The sequence below is a fragment of the Corythoichthys intestinalis genome, chromosome 8 (genome assembly GCF_030265065.1).
Source record: "Corythoichthys intestinalis isolate RoL2023-P3 chromosome 8, ASM3026506v1, whole genome shotgun sequence".
NCBI classification, from domain to species: Eukaryota; Metazoa; Chordata; class Actinopteri; order Syngnathiformes; family Syngnathidae; genus Corythoichthys; species Corythoichthys intestinalis.
Genome location: NC_080402.1, coordinates 39,040,096 through 39,061,811, shown reverse-complemented (window position 1 = coordinate 39,061,811; position 21,716 = coordinate 39,040,096). Strand labels below are relative to the sequence as shown.

General features: G+C 39.0%; 1 protein-coding gene across 3 annotated transcripts in view; it reads right to left on the bottom strand.

Moving 5' to 3' along the window:
* The window catches only part of dnah6 (dynein, axonemal, heavy chain 6), a 78,678-nt gene that overhangs the window by 21,459 nt on the left and 35,503 nt on the right, over positions 1 to 21,716 (bottom strand). For all 3 annotated transcript variants that reach the window (XR_009064149.1, XM_057843672.1, XM_057843671.1), the window contains exons 39-59: positions 20,864 to 21,046; positions 20,599 to 20,742; positions 19,931 to 20,156; positions 19,599 to 19,742; positions 19,213 to 19,370; positions 18,899 to 19,030; positions 18,636 to 18,807; positions 16,304 to 16,450; positions 16,128 to 16,201; positions 15,024 to 15,178; positions 11,765 to 11,996; positions 11,520 to 11,672; positions 10,749 to 10,889; positions 10,217 to 10,459; positions 9,962 to 10,129; positions 8,969 to 9,204; positions 3,071 to 3,215; positions 2,743 to 2,859; positions 2,500 to 2,623; positions 2,158 to 2,354; positions 1,808 to 2,011 (exon numbers count right to left, since the gene is read on the bottom strand). Coding sequence is in view for 2 of the 3 variants with exons in the window: in XM_057843672.1 (XP_057699655.1) it covers positions 1,808 to 2,011; positions 2,158 to 2,354; positions 2,500 to 2,623; positions 2,743 to 2,859; positions 3,071 to 3,215; positions 8,969 to 9,204; positions 9,962 to 10,129; positions 10,217 to 10,459; positions 10,749 to 10,889; positions 11,520 to 11,672; positions 11,765 to 11,996; positions 15,024 to 15,178; positions 16,128 to 16,201; positions 16,304 to 16,450; positions 18,636 to 18,807; positions 18,899 to 19,030; positions 19,213 to 19,370; positions 19,599 to 19,742; positions 19,931 to 20,156; positions 20,599 to 20,742; positions 20,864 to 21,046 (3,495 nt within the window). In the remaining variant the exon portion in view is untranslated. The remainder of the gene's footprint in view (positions 1 to 1,807; positions 2,012 to 2,157; positions 2,355 to 2,499; positions 2,624 to 2,742; positions 2,860 to 3,070; positions 3,216 to 8,968; positions 9,205 to 9,961; positions 10,130 to 10,216; positions 10,460 to 10,748; positions 10,890 to 11,519; positions 11,673 to 11,764; positions 11,997 to 15,023; positions 15,179 to 16,127; positions 16,202 to 16,303; positions 16,451 to 18,635; positions 18,808 to 18,898; positions 19,031 to 19,212; positions 19,371 to 19,598; positions 19,743 to 19,930; positions 20,157 to 20,598; positions 20,743 to 20,863; positions 21,047 to 21,716) is intronic.

The window sequence follows — 21,716 nt, the reverse complement described above, 5'->3', positions numbered from 1 at the left end:
CCAAATTCACGTGTGGAGTCCCTCAAGGGTCAATTCTTGGACCACTCTTATTTAACATCTATATGCTTCCGTTAGCTCAGATAATGGAACAGTATGACATCTCCTATCACGCCTATGCAGATGACACTCAACTGTACATTTCTGTGTCCCCACATGATTATAGTCCCTTAGTCTCCCTGAGTAAATGCATTCATCAAATCAATGAATGGATGTGCCAGAATGTTCTCCAGTTAAATGTGGAGAAGACAGAGGTGATCATTTTTGGGCCAAAAAAGGAAAGGTCAAAGATAAGCAGCCAACTTAGCACAATGTCACTTACAGCTACGAATCAAGTCAGAAACCTTAGCGTAATTATTGACTCAGACCTAAAATTTGATAGCCATCTAAAGTCCGTCACAAAATCCGCTTATTACCACCTAAAAAAATATAACCAGAATTAAGGGGCTTCTGACTCAACAAGACATGGAAAAACTTATTGGACTATTGCAACGGTATATTTACAGGTCTTGATAAAAAATCAGTCAGGAAGCTGCAGCTAGTATAGAATGCTGCAGCCAGAGTCCTCACAAATACAAGGAAGCTGGACAAATTACACCGGTTTTGAAATCGCTACACTGGCTTCCAGTGAGTCAAAGGATAGACTATAAAATACTACTGCTCGTCTACAAAACACTTAATGGCCTTGGACCAAAATACATGCTTGACTTGTTAGATTCCTATGAGACATCTAGACCCCTAAGGTCGTCTGGAACCGGTCTTCTGCATGTTCCAAGAACAAGAACCAAGCAGGGTGAGGCAGCATTTAGTTATTATGCTCCTCACCTCTGGAACAAGTTACCCGAACGTCTGAAGTATGCTCAAACTGTTAGCTCTTTTAAATCAGGGCTAAAAACGCTTTTGTTTAGCACTGCATATCCATAACTGTCTATATATTTCAATTTACCTGCTTTCTATTCCTCTTGTGCTTATCTCCATTGCTGATTTCAATTATTATTATTAGTAGTAGTTTTTGTTTTATTTTTATTTTTGTTTTATTCATTCATTCATTCATTTTCCATGCCGCTTTTCCTCACGAGGGTCGCGGAGGTGCTGGAGCCTATCCCAGCCAACTACGGGCAGTAGGCAGGGGACACCCTGAACTGGTTGCCAGCCAATCGCAGGGCACAAGGAGACATACAACCATTCACGCACACAGTCATACCTACGGACAATTCAGAGTGTTCAATCAGCCTACCATTCGTGTTTTTGGGATGTGGGAGGAAACCGGAGATCCCGGAGGAAACCCACGCAGGCACGGGGAGAACATGCAAACTCCACACAGGAAGGCCGAAGCCCGGGATTGAACCCTTGATCTCAGAACTGTGAGGCAGATGTGCTAACCACTAAGCCACCGTGCCATATTTTTGTTTAATTTTTATTTATTTATTTTTATTCTGTGATTAAATGCGATCTTTTGTCTTGGTTTTTACGTTGTGTTGATTTAAATGTGATTTTTATGATCTTCATGTGATGTAAAGCACTTTGAATTGCCTTGTGTTGAATTGTGCTATATAAATAAATTTGCCTTGCCTTGCCTTAACATTTAAATCTGTATGTACATAAAACATACAGTTTATTATTGTTTATTAAAGTTAAAATTCAGTTATTGTTAAAGTTAAAAAGGACCACAGAAATGTGAGCATTCCTAAAGCAAACATTTGGTTGAGAGGAAATGGTGAAAAACATCCAATTGTTTTTCTTTTTCCTGACTCATGATTAATACATTTACTCTAATCAGCCATTTAGCAAATTGAATTAAACAGTTCACCTGATCCTGGGGGTCAATCATGAGAGGCCAGCGGCGACCCTCATTCACTAGTATTCCGTTCTCTGTAGAAACTGTGTCTCGGGGCAAACCTTCATTATTCCATTGTTGAATAACATACGGGTCACCCAGAATATTGATCAGGCTGAAGCTGGAACTAATGGGAATGTTCAGGTTCTGGCACTGTATAATCCATTCATCAACAAGCTGAAGAACAAATCGCAAATGTGAAGACAATGAAACAAAAACATGCAAGCATGCACGCAAACATACACAGAGTACAGTATATACTCTAGGGGGAGTTTGCACAAATGCCTTAAATGTAAGTTAAAGAATTAGGAGACTATTCCTACCAGTTTTCTATAATGAGAGGTGAATGCTCCATAGTATGCCACACAAGCAGCTGCGATGAAGACATTGCCTACAACATCAATAATTTGTTGCTCAAATGTGGCAACGCTTTGCTCCCAGCGCACTTGCTCATCTCCTAAAGCCGATGTTAGCTTTCCAGCTCTGGACAACCGCGCCTGTGTCACGGCCATAGTGTTAACTGTGCAAAAAGAAAGCAGTCACAAAGTATTTTCTATTAACAAATAGACTTTCGAGACACTATGGCTTCTTGGTGCATATTCAAGAATTCATGGCTAATATTAAAGTTTTTAGTTTGGAATAGGTATAAAGCAACGGGCAGTCACCCAATTCCTGCTTTTCATTAAGGCTGCTGTCATAAGATTCTTGTAGAACCCTGATCTTGTCTTCCACACTTTGAAGCAGCGCTTGCTTTTCCCTCAGTGTTGACATTGTAAGTTCCAGTTCTGCCTATATTGGAAATGTTTAATGGGAGTATTATCTATTAAGTGTGCAGCAAAAATGGACCGCAAGTGCTGGTGAAACTGTTTTAAGAGTGTGAATACAACCCCACAGACTAAATTACTGACCTGGGCTTTGGCAAATGCTATTCTCTTTGGACCAACTTCCTTGAGGATTCTGGAATATATGTCCATAGCTCTCACCCACATACACATGGATTTGCAAGCTTTGGAAACCTTCTCCACCTTAAAAAAAAGGTTCAACAAAAATAACAATGGATCTAGCAAATTACAAAACCACTCTAACCTTAAAATTGTGATAGCACATTTTAGTGTTATGCACATAAATAGTCTAGCAGGCATACTCATAACTTGATTCTAGCTGTGACACTAACAATGAAAATGATAATGTTACCATTTTAAAAAATTGCATACAATTTCTACAAGAAAAACATACCTTCTCAGGAACAAAGTCAGGGTTGTTAATGTATTTCTGCAGCTTTGCCAGGACTTGAGGCTTAATATTGTCCTTGTCATAGTCAGTCAAAAATCTGGTGAAATTGGAATCACCCAGTAACTTTTTGGCATTGGGCCAGTCCGGTCTGTGCAAAGAAAAATAAAAAATCTTAGACTGCAACTTAAAATATACATTATATAAGACTCATTATATGATCAGAAGAATCATGACATTTCTTTATCAATTTGAGTTGGTCGACACCCATTATTAGCCCCAAGCCTTACAGTAATTAAGTAACATTTTGGTGAATTGCATGCTTCCAACTGTTTGGTCATTGCCCTTTTCTGTTCACATCTAACACTATCCTAGCACACAAAATAACATTCATAGAGGCAGGACTGGATTTTATTATATTGTTTTATTCATAATTTGGTGTGGAATAATTTGCTAAGAAACATGATGTGAAGGTTATTACCAGTGTTGTTACTGTAATCTGATTACTTTCTTTCAGTGACGAGCAATCTAACGCGTTAGTTTTTCCAAGCCAGTAATCTGATTAAAGTTAGTTTCCTCAGTAACTGTGCGTTACTATTTTGTTTTAGCCTCATACTGTATGTAGAATGAAGAATACTGTAGTCATGTCCGAAGAGCATTTGAATAGAGAATACCGCATTTGAGTTTGGGAGTGACATCACATCTCACGTTTTTTCATCGGAAAAAAACGGGTCACGTGCAGTACCATGCTGTATGCGCGTCGTCTGCCACATAGCCTGGCTATCAGGATGCTAACAGTAAAGGAGCCGGAGAGATACAACAAACGGCTGCATTTGCTCACTGGAGATACAGCCATTACTTCACATATCCGTCCAGTAAAGATGACAAAAATATCTCCGTGCGTTGCAAACTCTGCACTGGCTCAGAGGGACTGTCGACTGCTATATACTCGACATCCAAGACGACAGGTAACGAGACAGCCAGCAACTAGCCTTATAATATGTGTAATTATGTACATTTTATAGTTAGAGTTTGTAATCGTAGGCGGAGTTTTACATTTGTGGGACTGGGGGGAGAAGCATGTTGAAGACTGAAACGAAAGTCAAAAGTTTGGACACACTTCCTAATTTTTGCGTTTTATATATTTTCACTGCTATTGTAAATTCTCACTGAAGACATCAAAACTATGAACGAAAATGTGGAATGGCAAAAAAAGTGAAATAACTGAAAACAGGTTTTGTATTCTACATTCTTCAAAGTATCCACCTTTGAGGTGTCTCCAAACTTTTGGCCAATACTGTACAGTATATATAAATATATATATATATATATATATATATACACTCCAACATCTTGATACTGTTCGAGTTCAATCAGCTGTTGAAGTTGTTGTTGGTAGCGTTTGAAAGCTTAGGTTTAAAGAAATTCTAAATATCCATCTTGCCTCCTCTGGTGTAGTTTTGGCTAAGCAAAGCAAAGGATAGTCTCAAGGTGCTAGTCACATGATCTGTTCGAAAAATGATTTGGACCCATTATGAAAACTGTACGTTGTAGGATTTTTGTTAATTTCATAATTTTTTGTTGTTTTATTGCTTTACAACTTTTATAGACAACATTTTAATGGCTAGGTCTTTATTTCAAAGGGGAAGTTCAGAATTTTTTACATTGGGCTTCATCTTGGAGTTAGCGGGGATTTAATGAGCCGTTGGACTTTATTTAAACAAATTTCGTGCAGTTTGTCAGTTATTTGTTAGTTTTAATGCTCTGGGATGGCTAAGCTAGGGCGAGTCAATGGTGGTTGAAATCAACTCCATCGACTAATTAAACCCCTGCTAACTCAAAGATTAAGCCTTATGTGAAAAACTCAATTACACGTGATGAAATTTTTCTGTTATTTTTATGTTGAGGCAGCAAAAGGAGAAAAATTGGTAAAAAGTAACTGATGTTACTTTAAAAGTAACTTAGTTACTTTGATAATAAAGTAACCAGTAAAGTAACTAGATTACTTTTTTGAGGTGTAATCAGTAATCAGTAATTAAATTACTTTTTTAAGTAATCCGTGACAACACTGGCTATTACTGGGTTGAAATCTCAGGGCCCTATTTTGGTGAATGTGTTTGTGCACTTCAGAAAAAAACGCTACAAAGAGTATACAAATCAGTGAATACCAACACCCACGTATTTTGGAATTTGGTTAAGTATACCGCTGAAGGGGGGGGGGTCTAAGTTTAGGCCTACATTTTGGCATAAGTTTTTGAGTTTTGTTAGTTTTTTTACTCACAACTGCCACCTCCAGCCTAAGGGGCAAAACATATGCGATGCTGTGTCGCTCGCATTAAATACACTTTCTATTAAACGAGCGCGACGAGGCTAAAATCGCCAATCCTCTTGCGGCAAGGCGACACACAACCTTCGTGCATGTGAAATTTCATGCTTGTGCACGGACTGGCGATGCGATATAAGAAAATGGGGAATGGTTCTATTTCTGTCGGTGTCGAGTATTGCCTGGCATTACAACCAATCAGCAAAGGATTTACTGATCGGTAAATCACCTGCGAGGACACTGGGTAACCCGGAATTTGACATCACCAGGCCACACTTTGTCAAGTTCGTGTAAACATGAATTTTAGTTTTTTAAAAGTTTCAATGAATGTATGTGTATTCATTAAAAAACAAACAAAAAACTTTGCAACATGGAGGAGTGTGTCATTTTAGCAGTGTACATGCGATAAGCACAAACTTAATGATACGTCTTGGCATGAGTTCCAGGACATAAACAAAATAGCAACAGTAGAGAAAGTTGTTGGTGCTCATTAAAGACCGGAAATTTTGAAATGCCCTCCAAATTCATAGCCAATCAGAGACGAGAGATGACGCACAGCTAGAAGGCAATGCATGTCGCTCTTGCCTGCCGCTGCAGTTGTATCGTGCCCCGTGTGATGACTTTTAGCTCAACGGCGGTGACTTTCGCATTTCACCGACGCTCGTCACCTCCCATGTGTTTTGCCCCTTAAACATAAATGCAGCCTCTGTTAAGCTCATGCCTATGCTTGTACGACATGGACATTGTACTGGTGTTGGGGCTGTGCTGGAAGCCGGACTCTTTTTGTTGTCAGCAGAGTGTTTAACCTGAACATTCTATTGCAAGGAAGAAAAAGGGCTTTTTGTGGCAGTCTCAGTTAAAATGTGAGGGCTCTATGTATTCATTAGGGCACTGATGAAGCATGTATGAGTAGAAAAGTAATTTACACAAACACATGGATTAAATATAGTACCTTTAAGCTCACCTGTAATGTGATTTGGACGTCAATGTTTTTCATTCATAAATACATGAACATTACATAAATACATTAAACCCTCTGGATCATTGCAAAATTCAATTCATTGAGTATGCAATTACTATCATCATCTACTGCGTTTCTAAAATCATCCCATTGATTGCGGTAAAACCGGGTGTGTTGGTATAGGATGGCCACACACACACATTTAAAGGATGAGGTGGAAGGAAGCCTCCAAGTGCCCACGTCACTCTACAGACCTCTTGGGCCAAATCTGCTGTATTACCTCAAACCAAGCTTAAGTCAGCCTTGCACCAAGCAAACCAGTTTTTCTTCTCATCAGTTAGAGGAGAAGCAGATCCAACTAGCATGTCATTGTTTTAAAGAATGGAAACAATATTGCTTATAGGTTCAAATGAGTCACAATGTCACTGAAACCTGGTCCGCATCCGTATCGCATTGACTCGGGCTGGTCTAGATTTGTACGGTGCACAAAAATAGATTGAGCCAGATTAGATTGAGCCAGACCTCAGTCATCTCCGCCATATTAAATGCCGTTCTTGACCAAAACACATACTCTACCTGTTATGTAGGTGTAACATATTTATGTCACACTGCTGTTGCCATAGTTGTGCACACCCTGTGGGTATGGTATTACAGTATGAAGAATCCTTATGTTAGGGTGACCATATTTTGATTTCTAAAAAAGAGGACACTCAGCCCAGCCTCAGCCCGGCCTCAAGATACTTGAATTTTACTCAAAGTTCACTCAAAGATGCCTATATCACTTTAATATATTTAAAGTGTGCCCCCTCACTCTGGATGGAAAAATGCAGTTTGAAAAAAAAAAAAAAAAAAATATATATATATATATATATATATATATATATATAATATATATAAAATGCAGACCCATAGAAATGTAGTCCAGTCAATACACATACACACAGTAGGCTATGTGCCAACTAAACATTTTTATAAATTACTATCACGACAATTGTCCTTGACAAATTGTTATTCCCATTCAATTGATGTTCTCATTCAATGTTCTAGATTGCACACAAACAAAAACCGAAATAAACTGACAAACTATTCAATCAGCATGTTTCCAAACGTAGCAGTTCAAAACTACGTTTCCCATAATGCCTAGCGCGGTTTAGCTTACTGATAGCTAGCTGAGGCAAAAATCAAACTTTGCTATAAAAGTTTACAATCATCGGCAGCGCGCCGATGCGACACCAAACGGAATTTTACAGTCAAAGCTCCGACAGAAGTAAACAGTTGCCATTATATACGTATTTATCATAAAATAAAATAAAAACCAGGCATTGTGGCCAAATCGTCAACCCAGTAGATGGCGGTAATGCCTCATGATAGGGGTAAACTGCCAACAAAAACAAGAAGAACTACTACTTCCCTCCATTCTCATAGGAGCCATGTCAACTGCTGCCATCCAGCGGTCGGAGGGATTCTCTTCAAATTGGTCCCGTGAAAAATCATTAAAAAATCATAAAAACCGGACATTTTTATGAATTGATAAAACCCGCCCGGACCACGAGGACACTACGTGAAAGTAGGACTTGTCCGGGCAAAAGAGGACGTTTGGTCACCCTACTTATGTGATTTATCGTGTGCACATATGATGAGAAGCACACTGAATAAAGACGTGTTGTTCCACTCAAGTCTCGGCCTGACAGGTACTTACATTAAGGAAGTACATGACAAAAAGTGGCAACGAGGACGTCTGGACCAGCGTCAGCAAGGACGTGCTGTTTTTGGAGTTTGCTGCGGGTCGCGGTGCTCCAAGGAATAGAAGGCGCGTTGTGACTTCGTGGGGAGGAGGACGTGCGGAGATTTCAAAAGGAGCGTAATGGTGCTGTATAACTAGGCGGTATGGCGGGAGTTATCGGCTCTGTTGGTCCTTTTGAGGAGCTCGTGGAACAGTGGAGCTTGTACACGGAGCGGTTTGGCTATTTTGTGGAAGCTAACGATATAGCGGAAGAGAAAGTGGTGCCCACGTTTTGAGCGTTATTGGGCCAAAGAATTTCAATTTACTGAGAAACTTGCTTCAACCTGATAAACCTGGCAGTAAAACATACAGGGAGATTGTGGAAACTCAATGTACGTTTTTCACCCAAACCCCTTTTAATTACTGGGAGATTCCAATTTCACAGGAGAAATCAGGAGGAGGGGGAATCTGTCACCATGTTCATAGCGGCACTGTGGAAGCTTGCTGAACATTGTGAGTTTGGTGTTTTGGAAGACGCATTAAGAGACAGATTGGTATGTGGACTAAGAAATGGAGCATTACAAAAGAAGCTACTCGTAGAAAGTGGACTGGCATTAAAGAAAGCCTTTGAAATAAGTGTGACATAAATATCTTACGCTCCCTATCCAATATTTTGTAAAGTGGAAACTCCTGTAGTTCACTACCCCCACCCCAAAAAAAGCCTAGCAATGTGTTTGCACATTTTCATTTCCTGTATTTGCAGTTTTTATATTTCCAACTATGTTATTAATTTATCAAAAACATATTGCATGTGAGTTGTTAATTAGTCAGCTTGAGTCATTGTATTTTTCTGCAATGTAGCCGTTGTTAAAAAGAGATTGAAAGAAGCATACAGACTTGCAATTGAGAAGGATGCAGACAGCCTCCATGACAGTCATGACCATATCAGGAGGTTTGGTGAACACTTTCAGCTCAGAAATGTCCGCCTTGTCCAGAGAATTGAGTGCCTGGTTCGCACCCTCCAATGCGGGCAGAGCCTCATTCAGGTCTCTTTGGGTATCATCAGCTATAGCCTGTGTATCTTCAGCCTTGACCTTTGCTATTGCCTCTTCTTCTTTCACAATTCTACGTGTCTGAAATAAGGTTAAAAGAAACATGCATTAAATACACTCAGTCAGGGGCCGTTTACGCGACAACAGCAAATTGGGGTGACAATGCAAAATCTTTTCCAGAGAGCCCTATCGTTTACATGGCGATGGTGTTTTGGGGGTCTGAAAACATCATAAATTTGAAAACGCCTTCCCGCTTTTGTTGGCGTCTAAACAGTTGACAATGCAAAAGTGAGTTTTGGGTGACAACCGACTTCCATACTCCGGAAGAGTAGGTGGCAATAATGCTTGAATATATTTGTCAGTGAAAGGGGTGAAATTACTGATGCCGTCAGTGCACGCGAACAGTCTGACTGTGTATGAAAACATGTCTTCAAGTAACAACCTTGTACATGGCCTAACTGCGTTCAACATTATATTCACTACATTAATTACAGAAATTCGTTTAGAGCGAAGAAGAACATAACAGCCTTGTTTTTATTTGCCCAGGACAAAGAGGAACCAGCAGAAGGGAAGGGTTACACACAGGAATCAAGTTTTGGTGGTGCTGCTACCTACGCATTGGGAATGCATACTTAATGGCAAATTGGAGGTTTCAAGCACTTTTGCGCTTCCTTGTGCAAACAGTTTTTCCCCAACATAATGGTCTATAAACGTGGAATTAAAATAATGGCAAAACACCACTTTTGCGTGATTGCTTAAGATCGTCGTCATGTAAACGTGGCCTCAAACTTTGAATGTTTGGCCACAAACTTTACATTCAGTGGCACCGTAATAATACCTCATCAGCACTCTCTTGGTCAACAGACAATTTTTCCATTAGGGCATCAACGTCAATGCTTTTCTGTTTAAGAAGTGGCTCTAAAGCAGAAAGGTCCACTTTCATTGTGGCCACAAGCTCATTGGTCTCCAAAAGCTTAGTTAGACCACTCTTCACACGGTCCTTTGCCTATATATGTGAAAATGACAGTGGGATAATTTCCATGAGATACACCATTTATACAAACACTTGCCATGTTTTTTGGCTTTGCCTTACAGACACAAGCTGCTGTCTCTTATGACCAAGCATGGACAGGTACAGGTTGATGAGTTCTAAGTAGGAGGTAGGCGTGGTGTAGTATCTACGTCTCAGTTCTGTGTAAAATCGCTCAGCCATGACTGACACGCTGAGATGAGTCTCCACACACAAATCTGAAAAGCTCCTTTTGAGCTCCTCTGTACCAAAGTCAACATTTTGGAAAAAGGCCTGGGAGACAGAAAGCAGGGCCTCGCGAGGCCACTGGGAATTACATAGCAAAGGAGAGGAGGGAAACAAGTAAAGAACAGTTCAAGGTTACTATTATTTTCATTTAATATAAACATGCCATAATTTTTTGGGGGGGAAAAAAAGGTGCACTTGACTATAAGCTTGATCATTTATAGATAGCGCGAGGCTATAAGATGCAGCTGTCCACATTGTATTATGGTATAATTATACCAAAAGACATGCAGCACATGAGCCTGTAAAAACTGCTTTATAGTGTAAAAATTAAGGTACTACAACTATGGATAATGCTTTAAAAAAATACCTCCACAAACCAGTCGATGGTACAGCAATTGACCAGAGAGGGAAACATGCGACAGCGGGACCTGAAGGCATCACCGACTGGACTCATACACAGTACAATATGCAGCTTCTCTCGTACACGAGAGATAAAATATTGAAACACCTGAAAATCACAAACATATACCAGTTGTAACTTCTTTATTGCAACCACTTTATTATTTAATCTTCTGTTCAATCATCTTCTGACGTGATAAGATTAGATGGTCTCCAAAATGACATATTCATAACTAACAATACATATGTTCCAACAAATGAAGTGAAATTGTCCCACAGCAAACTTAGTCTGTCTAAGAACAATAGTGTGCCATAGCCACCTGATTTGGAATCAGTAGCCTAATCTTAGATAACGCAATTAAACTTCATTTTACTCAAAAAAACAAAACAAAGATAAAACATTTTGTTTTGTAAACTGCAAACTGATCGTACATGTATGTGTGCACATCAAACTGCCAAAAAGATTGTGTGCACCTTTCCCTACAAAGCAGAGTAGAGCTGTTTGGCTTTTTGTTGTGAAATTGCAGTATAACTTTGGCCACAAAAAGTTTTTCTTCTGGACCAAAGAGATTGTATTATTCTGAGACAATTATTTGCTAAAATCACCTTCCCTGCAGATGTGAAATCATCTATTTGCATGGTAATGCTGTGAATCTTTTGCATATATATTGCATTTGGAATTCCTGGATGGTTAGGACATTTGTTTGATACAAAATGTACAGTATGCGCATATGCTTGCCTCATCTCTGTTCTCTTCACTGATTCCAGCCTCTTTGGCTTTTGGGCGGGTTGCAGCCAGCACATGTTCCAGCTCATCTTTTTCAAATAGGTTGGGCACTTCACCAGAGTTCAACATGTTGTTGATGTCCTCCAAAAACTCCTCTACTACAATCTAAAACATAAAGGTTAAGAGACACACTTCTCAAGACTTGCATAAAAGTCTTTTTTTTTTTTTTTTTTTTTTAATTTTAGACTTGATTATACCTGAGTGTCTGTAAAAAGGAACACTGTATCTTTCCTTTCCACGCCAGCCATCCTGTACAGCCTTCTCAAGTCTTCGTGAAAGCTGTCATAGTTGTATCCTCGACTCAGCTCTATTTCAAAGCACTGGTAGTCACAAATGTGGGATGCTAATCGAGTGAGTGACTGTTTTCCTGTGCCCCCAACTCCTACAAGCAGACCATTGCCTCGCTCCAGGCGCACCATGCGGGCAATTCTAGAAGTGACATTGGCAAAAATAAGTGACGATTTTAAAATGTCATTTTCTACAGAGACTGCCGTAAATCATTACTGTAGTTTTTATTTTAAAATAAATTGTTGTGTACTTACACATTCAAAACTTGCACAGTATTTACAGTGGTATGAAAAAGTATCTGAACCTTTTGGAATTTCTCACATTTCTGCATAAATCAACATCAACTGTGATCTGATGGTGAGCCGTTCCATTTTTCCTCCATACATGACGTTGTGTGTTACTCCCAAACAATTCAACTTTGGTTTCATCAGTCCACAAAGTATTTTGCCAAAACTTTTGTGGAGTGTCCAAGTGTCCTTTTGCAACAATAAACGAGCAACAAAGTTTTTTTTAGACAGCAGTGGCTTCCTCCGTGGAGTCCTCCCATGAACACCATTCTTGGCCATAGTTTTACATAGAGTTGATGTGTGCACAGAGATATTGGACTGTGCCAGTGATTTCTGTAAGTCTTTAGCAGACACTTTAGGGTCCTTTTTCTTTTTTTTTTTTTTTAACTCTCTGCGTATTCTGCGCTGAACTCTTGGTGTCATCTTTGGTGGATGGCCACTCCTTGGGAGAGAAGAAACAGTACCAAATTCTCTCCATTTGTTGACAACTTCTCTGACTGTCGACTGATGAACATCCAGACTTTTAGAGATGGTTTAGTATCCTTTCCCAGCTTACAAATGAAATTATACAAATCAATAATCCTTAATCGTAGGTCTGGGCCCCTACTAAAAGCTTTAAAAAGCTTATTTGGAGTGTCCCTTTCATGTATCTTATCAGATGAACTGCTTGTATGTATAACCATGTTCTTGTGTGTACCATGGTACAATGTGTGAATAAACTGAAACAAACTTCAGACAGCTCTTTTTCCCGAGCCATGATGCACATCAGACAAAGCTTCTCATCAAGACATTTTTTTTTTAACCAGGTGTGTGTTTTATAGTGGGCAGGGCAGCTTTAAATCACTTATCAGTAGGGATGGGAATTGATACGATTTTTACGATTCCGATTCCATTATCGATATTGCTTAACTATTCGATTCTTTATCGATTCTAATTTCGGGAAAAAGAAGAACAAACATTTTGATTGCCATCAAGTTTGTTTTATCAGAAGTCACAACCTTACAAACTCACAACGAGGTCAAAAGAGGCCCAAAGCCTCAATGTTAACTGTGGCAATAAGTGGCAAATGCACAAGAATGTGTAACATTTTACTGAAACATATTTCTAATAGAAATATAAATATATAGAAATAAAAAATATTGGTATATTTTGGCATATAGGTCCCCAAACTTTTTCCTGTGAGGGCCAAATAACTTTTCCCTTCTCTGATGAGAGGCCGGGGTCAGTTTGTAACAGAAAAAGTGTGACGATTGCAGGAGTGCGAAATGTAAAATAATTATTGTTTTTCAGAAAGCCACAATCAAATAACCCTCTGTGGATTCTTCACGAAACAAAAGTAAATAAAATAAAAATAATAATATAATATAATAATAATAAATAATAATAGCACTATTAATTAAATAGATAATAACCAAGTAACTCTCTGAGTTATTCACTGAAAAAGGCCAGGTAATAAATAACAATACTGAGTAAGAAAAAAACAAAAAAAAAATTCAAAATGCTCTCTGGAATTGTTCAGGGGGCCGGACCAAATATGGAGCCGCGGGCCGTAGTTCGGGGACCCCCGTTTTTATTTACCAGTATATTGAAATGCATGCCTTTTAGTTTGTATGGCGCTTTCACGCTCAAGTGGTGGCGCCCTTGCGCTTCCTCACGCGAAGAAGAGCGCGAAGAGGAAGAAATGCCGCATCCAAGCCAATGAGCGAGTTAGTGAGAAAGGGAAACACTGCCACGAGCCTACGTTCTTTGTTAATGTTTGTAAAATATCCACAGAGCCAACGCCTGTATGTATCATCTTCTGTGTTGTTGTGTGTTTTCACTCGCGATCGGACACTTAAATCCAGTTGTGTAGTGGTTTAAACGATGTGCTAATGCATGCTAACTTTTGTTATGACTGTGTTAGCAGCTAATCATCGCTGATTTACGTTGATGCGAACCTGTTTGTTATTGGGGACGAAATTGATTTGTTTCATTTCTATTTTTAGTTTCAAGTGATGGTTGAATAAAGTCAGCAAATTATACCAACGTCTTCCGCATCGTCATTTGGGAGTTTAGCTAGCTGTATAGCCAGGACTGAGCCATAGAGTCTCGGTGAGGACAGTGCAGTCTATTCCCTCCCGATGCAGTTATTTGCATCTCGCAATGACTGCAAGTCGCTTTGTTGTAATTTTTCCTCGTGAAGTGAAGACACACTTTCGAGCGTTCGAACCTACTTTATTGTTATGTTTACGGCGGCAACGCTCGTGCTAAACTATCGTAACCTTTAATTTTAACCTTTTTTCCTGGTGAAGTGTAGCCAAACTTAGGAGCGAGTGGTTCTTGGCGCCATGCTAGTTTGGTGCGTCTGGACAACAAGACACGTCACGATGCAATATGCGTCTTTAGGGATCGTTAAAGGGATCGTTAAGGCTTTTTCATTGTGATGTCGAGGCCTTGAAACACTCGGAACCGGTTCTGAATTGGAATCGGATTTCGATTCCCATCCCTACTTATCAGTGATTAGGCACACACCTGACTTAAAATGTTTGGTAAAAATTGGTTTAAATGGCTCTTTAAGTCTCCTTAGGCAGAGGGTTTACGTACCGTACTAATTTCCCCCCCTTCTGTCATTGTTTGCATGCTATCCTCATTAAAATATGAAAAACCTATAAATGTTTGGGTGGTTTTGGTTAAAGCAGACACTATTTTCATCTTTGTGATTTTGACAATGATCAGATCACGTTTGATGGTGATTTCATGCAGAAATGTGAGAAATTCCAAAAGGTTCAGATACTTCTTCATACCACTGTATGATTTTTTTTTTCTATTACAGTCCTACGTGTCTCTCCAAATATTCCATCCCAAACATGAAAAAAGACACGAGAACTTTATTCAAAAGTACCTGGAAACATGCTCAATGGCATCCTGGAAGAAGACCAACTTGCTTTCCTTGGAGTAAGTTACATTGTAGTCACTTAGATAGTCCAGAAGAACAGATTGGATCTTTTCCATGTCTTCGAGGTCTTCATACTGACGTTCCTCTTTTTCTGCTCCAACCTAAAGCCAGAAGATTGGGTTTAGCTGTGTCTCATAGTGGACATAGTGGACCTTTGTTACATAGTTGGTTATTTCTGAACTAATAACAAAAATCTTGTGCTAACCTTAATGACCTTCAAAAATGGAGCAAGAGGATGTGATTATGAATTCGCTCTTCATTTTACACATTAGTTACAGTTCCCTTCACGTCATTTTTTATAAAATATATTATTTTCGTGTATAAGAAACATTTTCAATCTTTCTTAACAATGAATCACATTTTAATGTCACGTAAGAATTAACCAATACTTTATCTGAAAGTTCTCTCAAATGCAAAAAAATCAAAGGTCAAACCAGCAGGGCCGAGAACCAAAAGTGGTATTTGCCATGTAGCATTTTTTGGCCATGTGGCAAAATGGATTTTTACATGTGGCACTTTTTTGCCATGTGGCGTTTTTTGTGTGTGGCAAAATGGATTTTTGTTTAAGGCATTTTTTTTTTGTATGTGGCATTTTTTGGGGGTATATGGCATTTTTGCAGGCCATGCACGGCCATGTCATTGACGACTATGCACGTCCAAATTTTCCATTCATTTTAAATGGCAGAAAAACACGTCTGACTATGATTTTTGACCATCTACTTACCATTCCAGAGCATTGACATTCAACTGGCACCAAAGTCAGGCTATGCCATTGACGACTTAGCACGTCCAAATTTTCCATTCATGTTAAATGACATTTTGGCATGACATGGCAAAATCAATTTTGCTACATTGAAAAAAAAATGCCACATGGCAAAATACATTTTGCCACATGGCAAAAAAAAAAGCAAATTGCCAAAAAAAAAAAAGTTAAAAAAAAAAAAAAAAAAAAATGCAAATTGGCAAATACCACCTTTGGTTCTCGCTGTCTCTCGGTCAAACACCCTTTGAAATCAGATAGACTTGATTGTCTGTTGTGCAGAGTAATACCTTGATGAAGTCCCCGAATATGATGGGCTCAGTCACAAAGTATGAGGGATTCAAATTAATACCAAAATATTTGCCTGAACAAAAGAGACGAGAGTAAAAAGTGGCATTTTGTGCAACAAGTATGAACAAGTGCATGTTTCAAATGTTCAACTGGACAGTGTATTGATCGTTCTTACTGGCTGTTTCACAGACAATGGTGTTAAAATACTCTTTATCTTCGGCATTGATTAAACGATCATGGAAAACCCGCTGACATTCATGGCAGAAAAGACGAAAGATCTGAGTCTTTTCTCTTATCTGACTTGCTTCGCATTGCAGCATACCTTCAAATAAAGAGACACAATGAAAGATTTCATAGTTCTTTTTTTTTTTTTTTTTGTGGTCAATTTCATTTTTCTAAAACCCTACATCCAATGCCAGTAGGATTGCTTGGTAAGGCAAGTCGTTGACTGGGCTCACCTTGCCGCCACCAGTTGCTATTGAGTAATATTGTACGCCAGATGGTTGTTGTCCTTTTTTTCCACAATCAAAAGAACATTCTGGATTAACAGGTTTAGACACGCAAAAGTAGTGCCTATCTGTTAGTGCCACTGACCCTGTTCTAGCTCTGCCTGTGGGTGTGCATCAGTCTTTCTGATTATAGGGTGGCGCCAGGTGCGAGTCATTACCATCACTCGCCTACTTCAGCCTGCTCAACACTCCGACCCATCGCCAGATTGACTTTTTCTGCAACTGCATCAGTCACGTCCAGCACTAAAGTAACTCCATATTCTTGATTACTTGGCTAATTTGATTTTCTTTTTCCTGTCCCAAGCTTTCCCTTGTCTCCTTGCCTGTACTTTCACCTGAAAAAAATCTGACTGCAACATTTTCGCTACAAAGAGACTGCCTGCCTGTGTGCCTGTTGGCCTCCTCACTCGTTCAATAAACCCTGCATTACAAGCACAGCCACTCTCCCTTGTTTGCTTTGAGTTCCTCCTGCCGTGCCTCCTAACAGTTCATACTTGCTCTGGGAGGCGTGTACAGGGCATCCTCAACAGATGCCAAATGAAGACAACAAGTTTCTATTTAGCACTGACCAGTTTGAATTGGATTTGAAATCTAAAGGGCCGTTTACATAGTGATGCTCCGAGAATACGACATATTTCATGTTTGCATTTACGTAGTTTCGTCTTGGTTCTGTCTTCATTTAAACGCCGTAGCAATTCCGCGTGAAAATGATGTAGTATTCATGCCAGGCCGTATGCGGCAGTGCAGTTTTACAAGTCGACAGCCAATGATGGACTTCATCGACAATAAGCTCCTCAGACCGGAAGACACCATACCCGCCCACTCGAAACAATGGCGTTCACGGGTTTTTTCTTTTTCTTGAAAAAGGCACAAGAACGCAAACATACAATATATTAAAAATATTATTGAAAAAGTAAAATAAAGCCGACGTTCCACCAATTTTGTTGTTTTGAATGTTTACTAGCAGCGATTGCGCATGCCCAAAGTGATGTGTGCGAGTGCTGACGTCATCGGCGTGAGAGCGTCCATTCATATGGTTGCGGAGCAATCCTGGCAATTGAATCGTTCCGCTTTGGAGGCCGGAATCAAAAGTTTGCGTCTTCGCCTTCCGTTTTCTCAGTCACTGTGTAAAGATGAGGCCACTCCGCAATGCAATCGTTGCATCTTGGTGTCGCAGCGTCACCGTGTACAATAAATGGCCCCAAAGAGAGCCTCTGCGAATAGTGGACATTAGTGAGGAGGATGTTGAAATTAGGCAATGACGGAAAATAAAAACTATGCTGTGTGCCCATAATGGACAAGCCAAAAGGTAAATCTCTTTATGAGTATTCATCATAATTTTTTTTTTTTAATTTTCCAGTTGTCTGAAAATGAAAGTCATTCTTTTAACATTCCAAATACATAATTTGCAAATGATGATTTTTTTTTTAACAAAACTTTATAAGCATCAGTGCTTTGGAGGATAAAGTGCCAATAAACACCACAATAATAGGTTTGTATTTGTTTGCTGCATTGCAATGAATCTTAAGTGAAAAATGTGAAGTTATCATCAGTGACAGGAAATCCATTCTAGCTAGCTACATTTTTTTAAGACTGGGAGACAGGAGAAAACCTAATTAGCTCAATACAGGGTGATGCACTTGACTGTGAGTAGATCCGATCTTTAATGGATAAAAATGAAAATCAAATAACACTGTTAAAATTAAATATAAAATCACTAGTTTAGAGAATTTTGATATTTATCCATCTGGTAATTGCTTGGTGTTAGCTGTGTACCTAGATAAGGGTTTCGCACATATTTTGACTCCCACTGGGCTTTGAATATTCATGAGACGATTGAGACATAGTGGTCAGCTATGGCATTGGAGAAAACTGGGGCAGGCTGTTTCTAAAGGTTTTGCAATGAGTCACAGCAAACATTAGCTTTGTGTTTCAGGGAAAATACTGCATGTATTAAAATGGATGCTCGGGTGAACAGTATACATGCTCAGTGCTCACCTTGGACACACTTGGAGAGGTCCCTGAGATTGAAGACATAGTGAGACTTGGCTGGCGTGGGAAGCAGATCCACCATTAAGCGGTTATAAATTTCTACAGCTGAATCCACAATCTGTTTTGCACAGTCCTTCACCGGTTGGGCAAACTCTTTGAGGAAACCAGACAAGATGGCCTGGGGAAAGTTAAGAGGAAAAACATAGGCGGCGGAAAGTAAATTATAATGTAGTGTTTTTGAGTGTTTTTTTTTCAATGTTTATACTGACAATGATTATCTGTTTAAGGCTTTGCTCTGAGGGTGTGGGCAGACAAAGCATACTAAAGTGGCGAATGAATCGGGGGGTCACAGGGTTTCGTCCCCCTCCTGGTGGAGCGCATGCTGCAGCAATAGTCATATCCTGGAGAAGAGAGTAAGGATGTCAACGCACTAAGTAGGCGCTTCCTATATATAAACTATCTATATTTTATAGGCTTTATATTGGCTCTTTCTTAAATAATCGCCCTGGCAATTACAAAACTGAAAATCAGGATTTTTCAGGAAACAAAAAAATGGTCATATGTTATTTGCACAATTGTGTACCTGTATCTCCTTCCAGAAGAAAACTTCCCTGTCATAAAATCCAGAGAAGTCCTGGAATTGACGCAGAAGTTCAATGGGTGGCTGAGACCCATAACTGTCCAATTTAGGCATATTCAGATCATCCACAAACACCACTATCCTTTTATCCTTAGGCGCACCTTCGCAGAGTAGGAGAGATTGAGATGAGAGGACAAAAAAAGATGTGAAAAGAAATCAGAAGTGACAATGTTATGATGAAGTGATCTTACAGGAGTGAAAATGACATGACACAAAAAAACAGAAACTGACGAAACTATGTGGGTGTAAAATTGCTATTATCATTATGTTACATTGTTATATTTTTACAATGTGATGTGTACGGTAAATAAGCGTGCTGTCATCTGTACCAAGCATGTTCTTCCTCTTTTTCTCCAGCTTAGACTCAATTATCTCTTGCGTGCGGGCAGAAGACGTCTGAGCAGAGAAGTTGATATAGACAGGAATATAACCACTATTTTCCTGGATACTGTTGAGAAGGCCCCGGGCTATCACTGACTGCAAAACGAACAACCTTGTTTTAAAATAATACTTTTATCTTTCACCTTTCATACTTATCATTAAAAATAACATTCAGAGAAAGATGCTCAATAAACATATAAACGATAGAATAACAATTAAAAAATTAATGACTATCCCTTTGAAACGTATCTACTGATCAAATAGCAAGAATGTCTACTACTTGCCTTTCCGACTCCTGTGGAACCCGTGAAGAGTACAGAATGGCGTACTGAGAGCAGTTTCTCCATCAGATAGCCATAGCGGACAGTGTCAGCTGTGGGAACCAGCATCTCAAAGAAGGCTTGCTCACTGTCATATGAAAATGAAGGTATTATTTTCTCCCACTGGACGAAAGAATTTTTATTAAAGTTGATGAACACATCCCACAAGGATCCATTAGTAGGGAGCTTTAAAGACAAAATGAAAAGATAGTCACTGGAACAGATGCAAACATGTACAGCAATTTTAAATCAATATCAAATGAGGTCTTAAAATGCTCAATATTACAGTACACAAAAATGTTTTTTTTTTTTTCAATAATTTGACAGTGTATGTTTTCATAATAACTGGAGCTTTGGTAATTGAATATTAGAGCAACCCATGCGGAAACTGCCTTTGGTCTTATCAAATGGGGAAAACTACTCTTCCTAATCCCCCCATTTGATGATAAGCAAACGATTGTATTTTTTCCTGCACTATTTTTACAACTACTAGGAAAGTTCATTACATGTCACAAAAATATTCATCATTCTGATAAACAATAAACTTTTCTGTTCCTTAATTTGACTATAAAACGCTCCAATCTTGTTTACAAATGGCATGTCCAACTGTTTATGTGTTGTGAAGTACCTTTGCACTATTGTTGTCTTTGAATTGCTCTCTGATAAAGTTGTCAAAATCATCCCAGTGCCCACTTGGCAGGTTTCCCCCTACTGACCATAAGTAGCAAAATATAAAGGTCTGCGTCAGTATATCAGTGAGGCGCTTGGAATCCTGCCAAGTACCAACGCACACAAAATATGTTGTCAGTACATAATGGAATGTTACAATCAAATATACAAATATGATACCATTGATTTATAAGTTTTTGTATTATTGTCTAAACATCAAGTACCATATTAAAATTTGGTCCTTCTTTGCCGAGGAGCAGTGACTCTAGCAGCGCACAAAGAGTGCAGACTTTGCTTATGTCCACCTGACGAATGGCTTGGATGCAATTTTTCCACACAAAGCGAAGTCCTTGCTCCACATATAACTGAAATAACTCGAGTAATATTGTCTTCACGGCTTCTGGAAGCTTGAAAGACGACAGGATGTAAATACAGACTCACATTAAGGTAAGACGAACAAATTTGTCATCGTTCATATTTGCTGGAAAGGTCAACAAACTATCCAAATGTTATAGTGCTACACATCTATTTTAATCTGAAATGACCAGAACCCGAGGAAGTTTCCAAGTATCTCCTTAAATGTTTAGTAACATATACTTTCTTGACATTAAAAGATATCTATGCAACAAAAGACATTTTTTAACTTCTGTATTCAGGTATTGAAATCTGAATCTGGGGTGAGATTTATGTGTGAACATTTTTCATGTGTGCAAAAGTATTCAAAAGACAACTCTAACAACAACAAAAAATACTTTTACCTCGGGTAAGGTAAACATACTTATGTATGAATGCTAATTATTAATTTGTGTGGCAGTTAAGATATGGGTAAGTCCCAGTTTTAAATATGACGTTTGCACAGTGCAAATGTACGAAAAATGGACTCGTGTGTGTGCTTTAGGCACTTATTTGTTTTGCATCTTCTTTGACCATCAATGCATTCATTTATCATCTTTTCTCTACTGACTCTTTTGTTAAGCACCAGAGGAAAATTCTCTCCAACGAAATTTAGATGAGAAATGTGACACACCTTGCACTCACAAGAGTGTAGTGTATTTATTGAACCCATTTCTAAGTGCA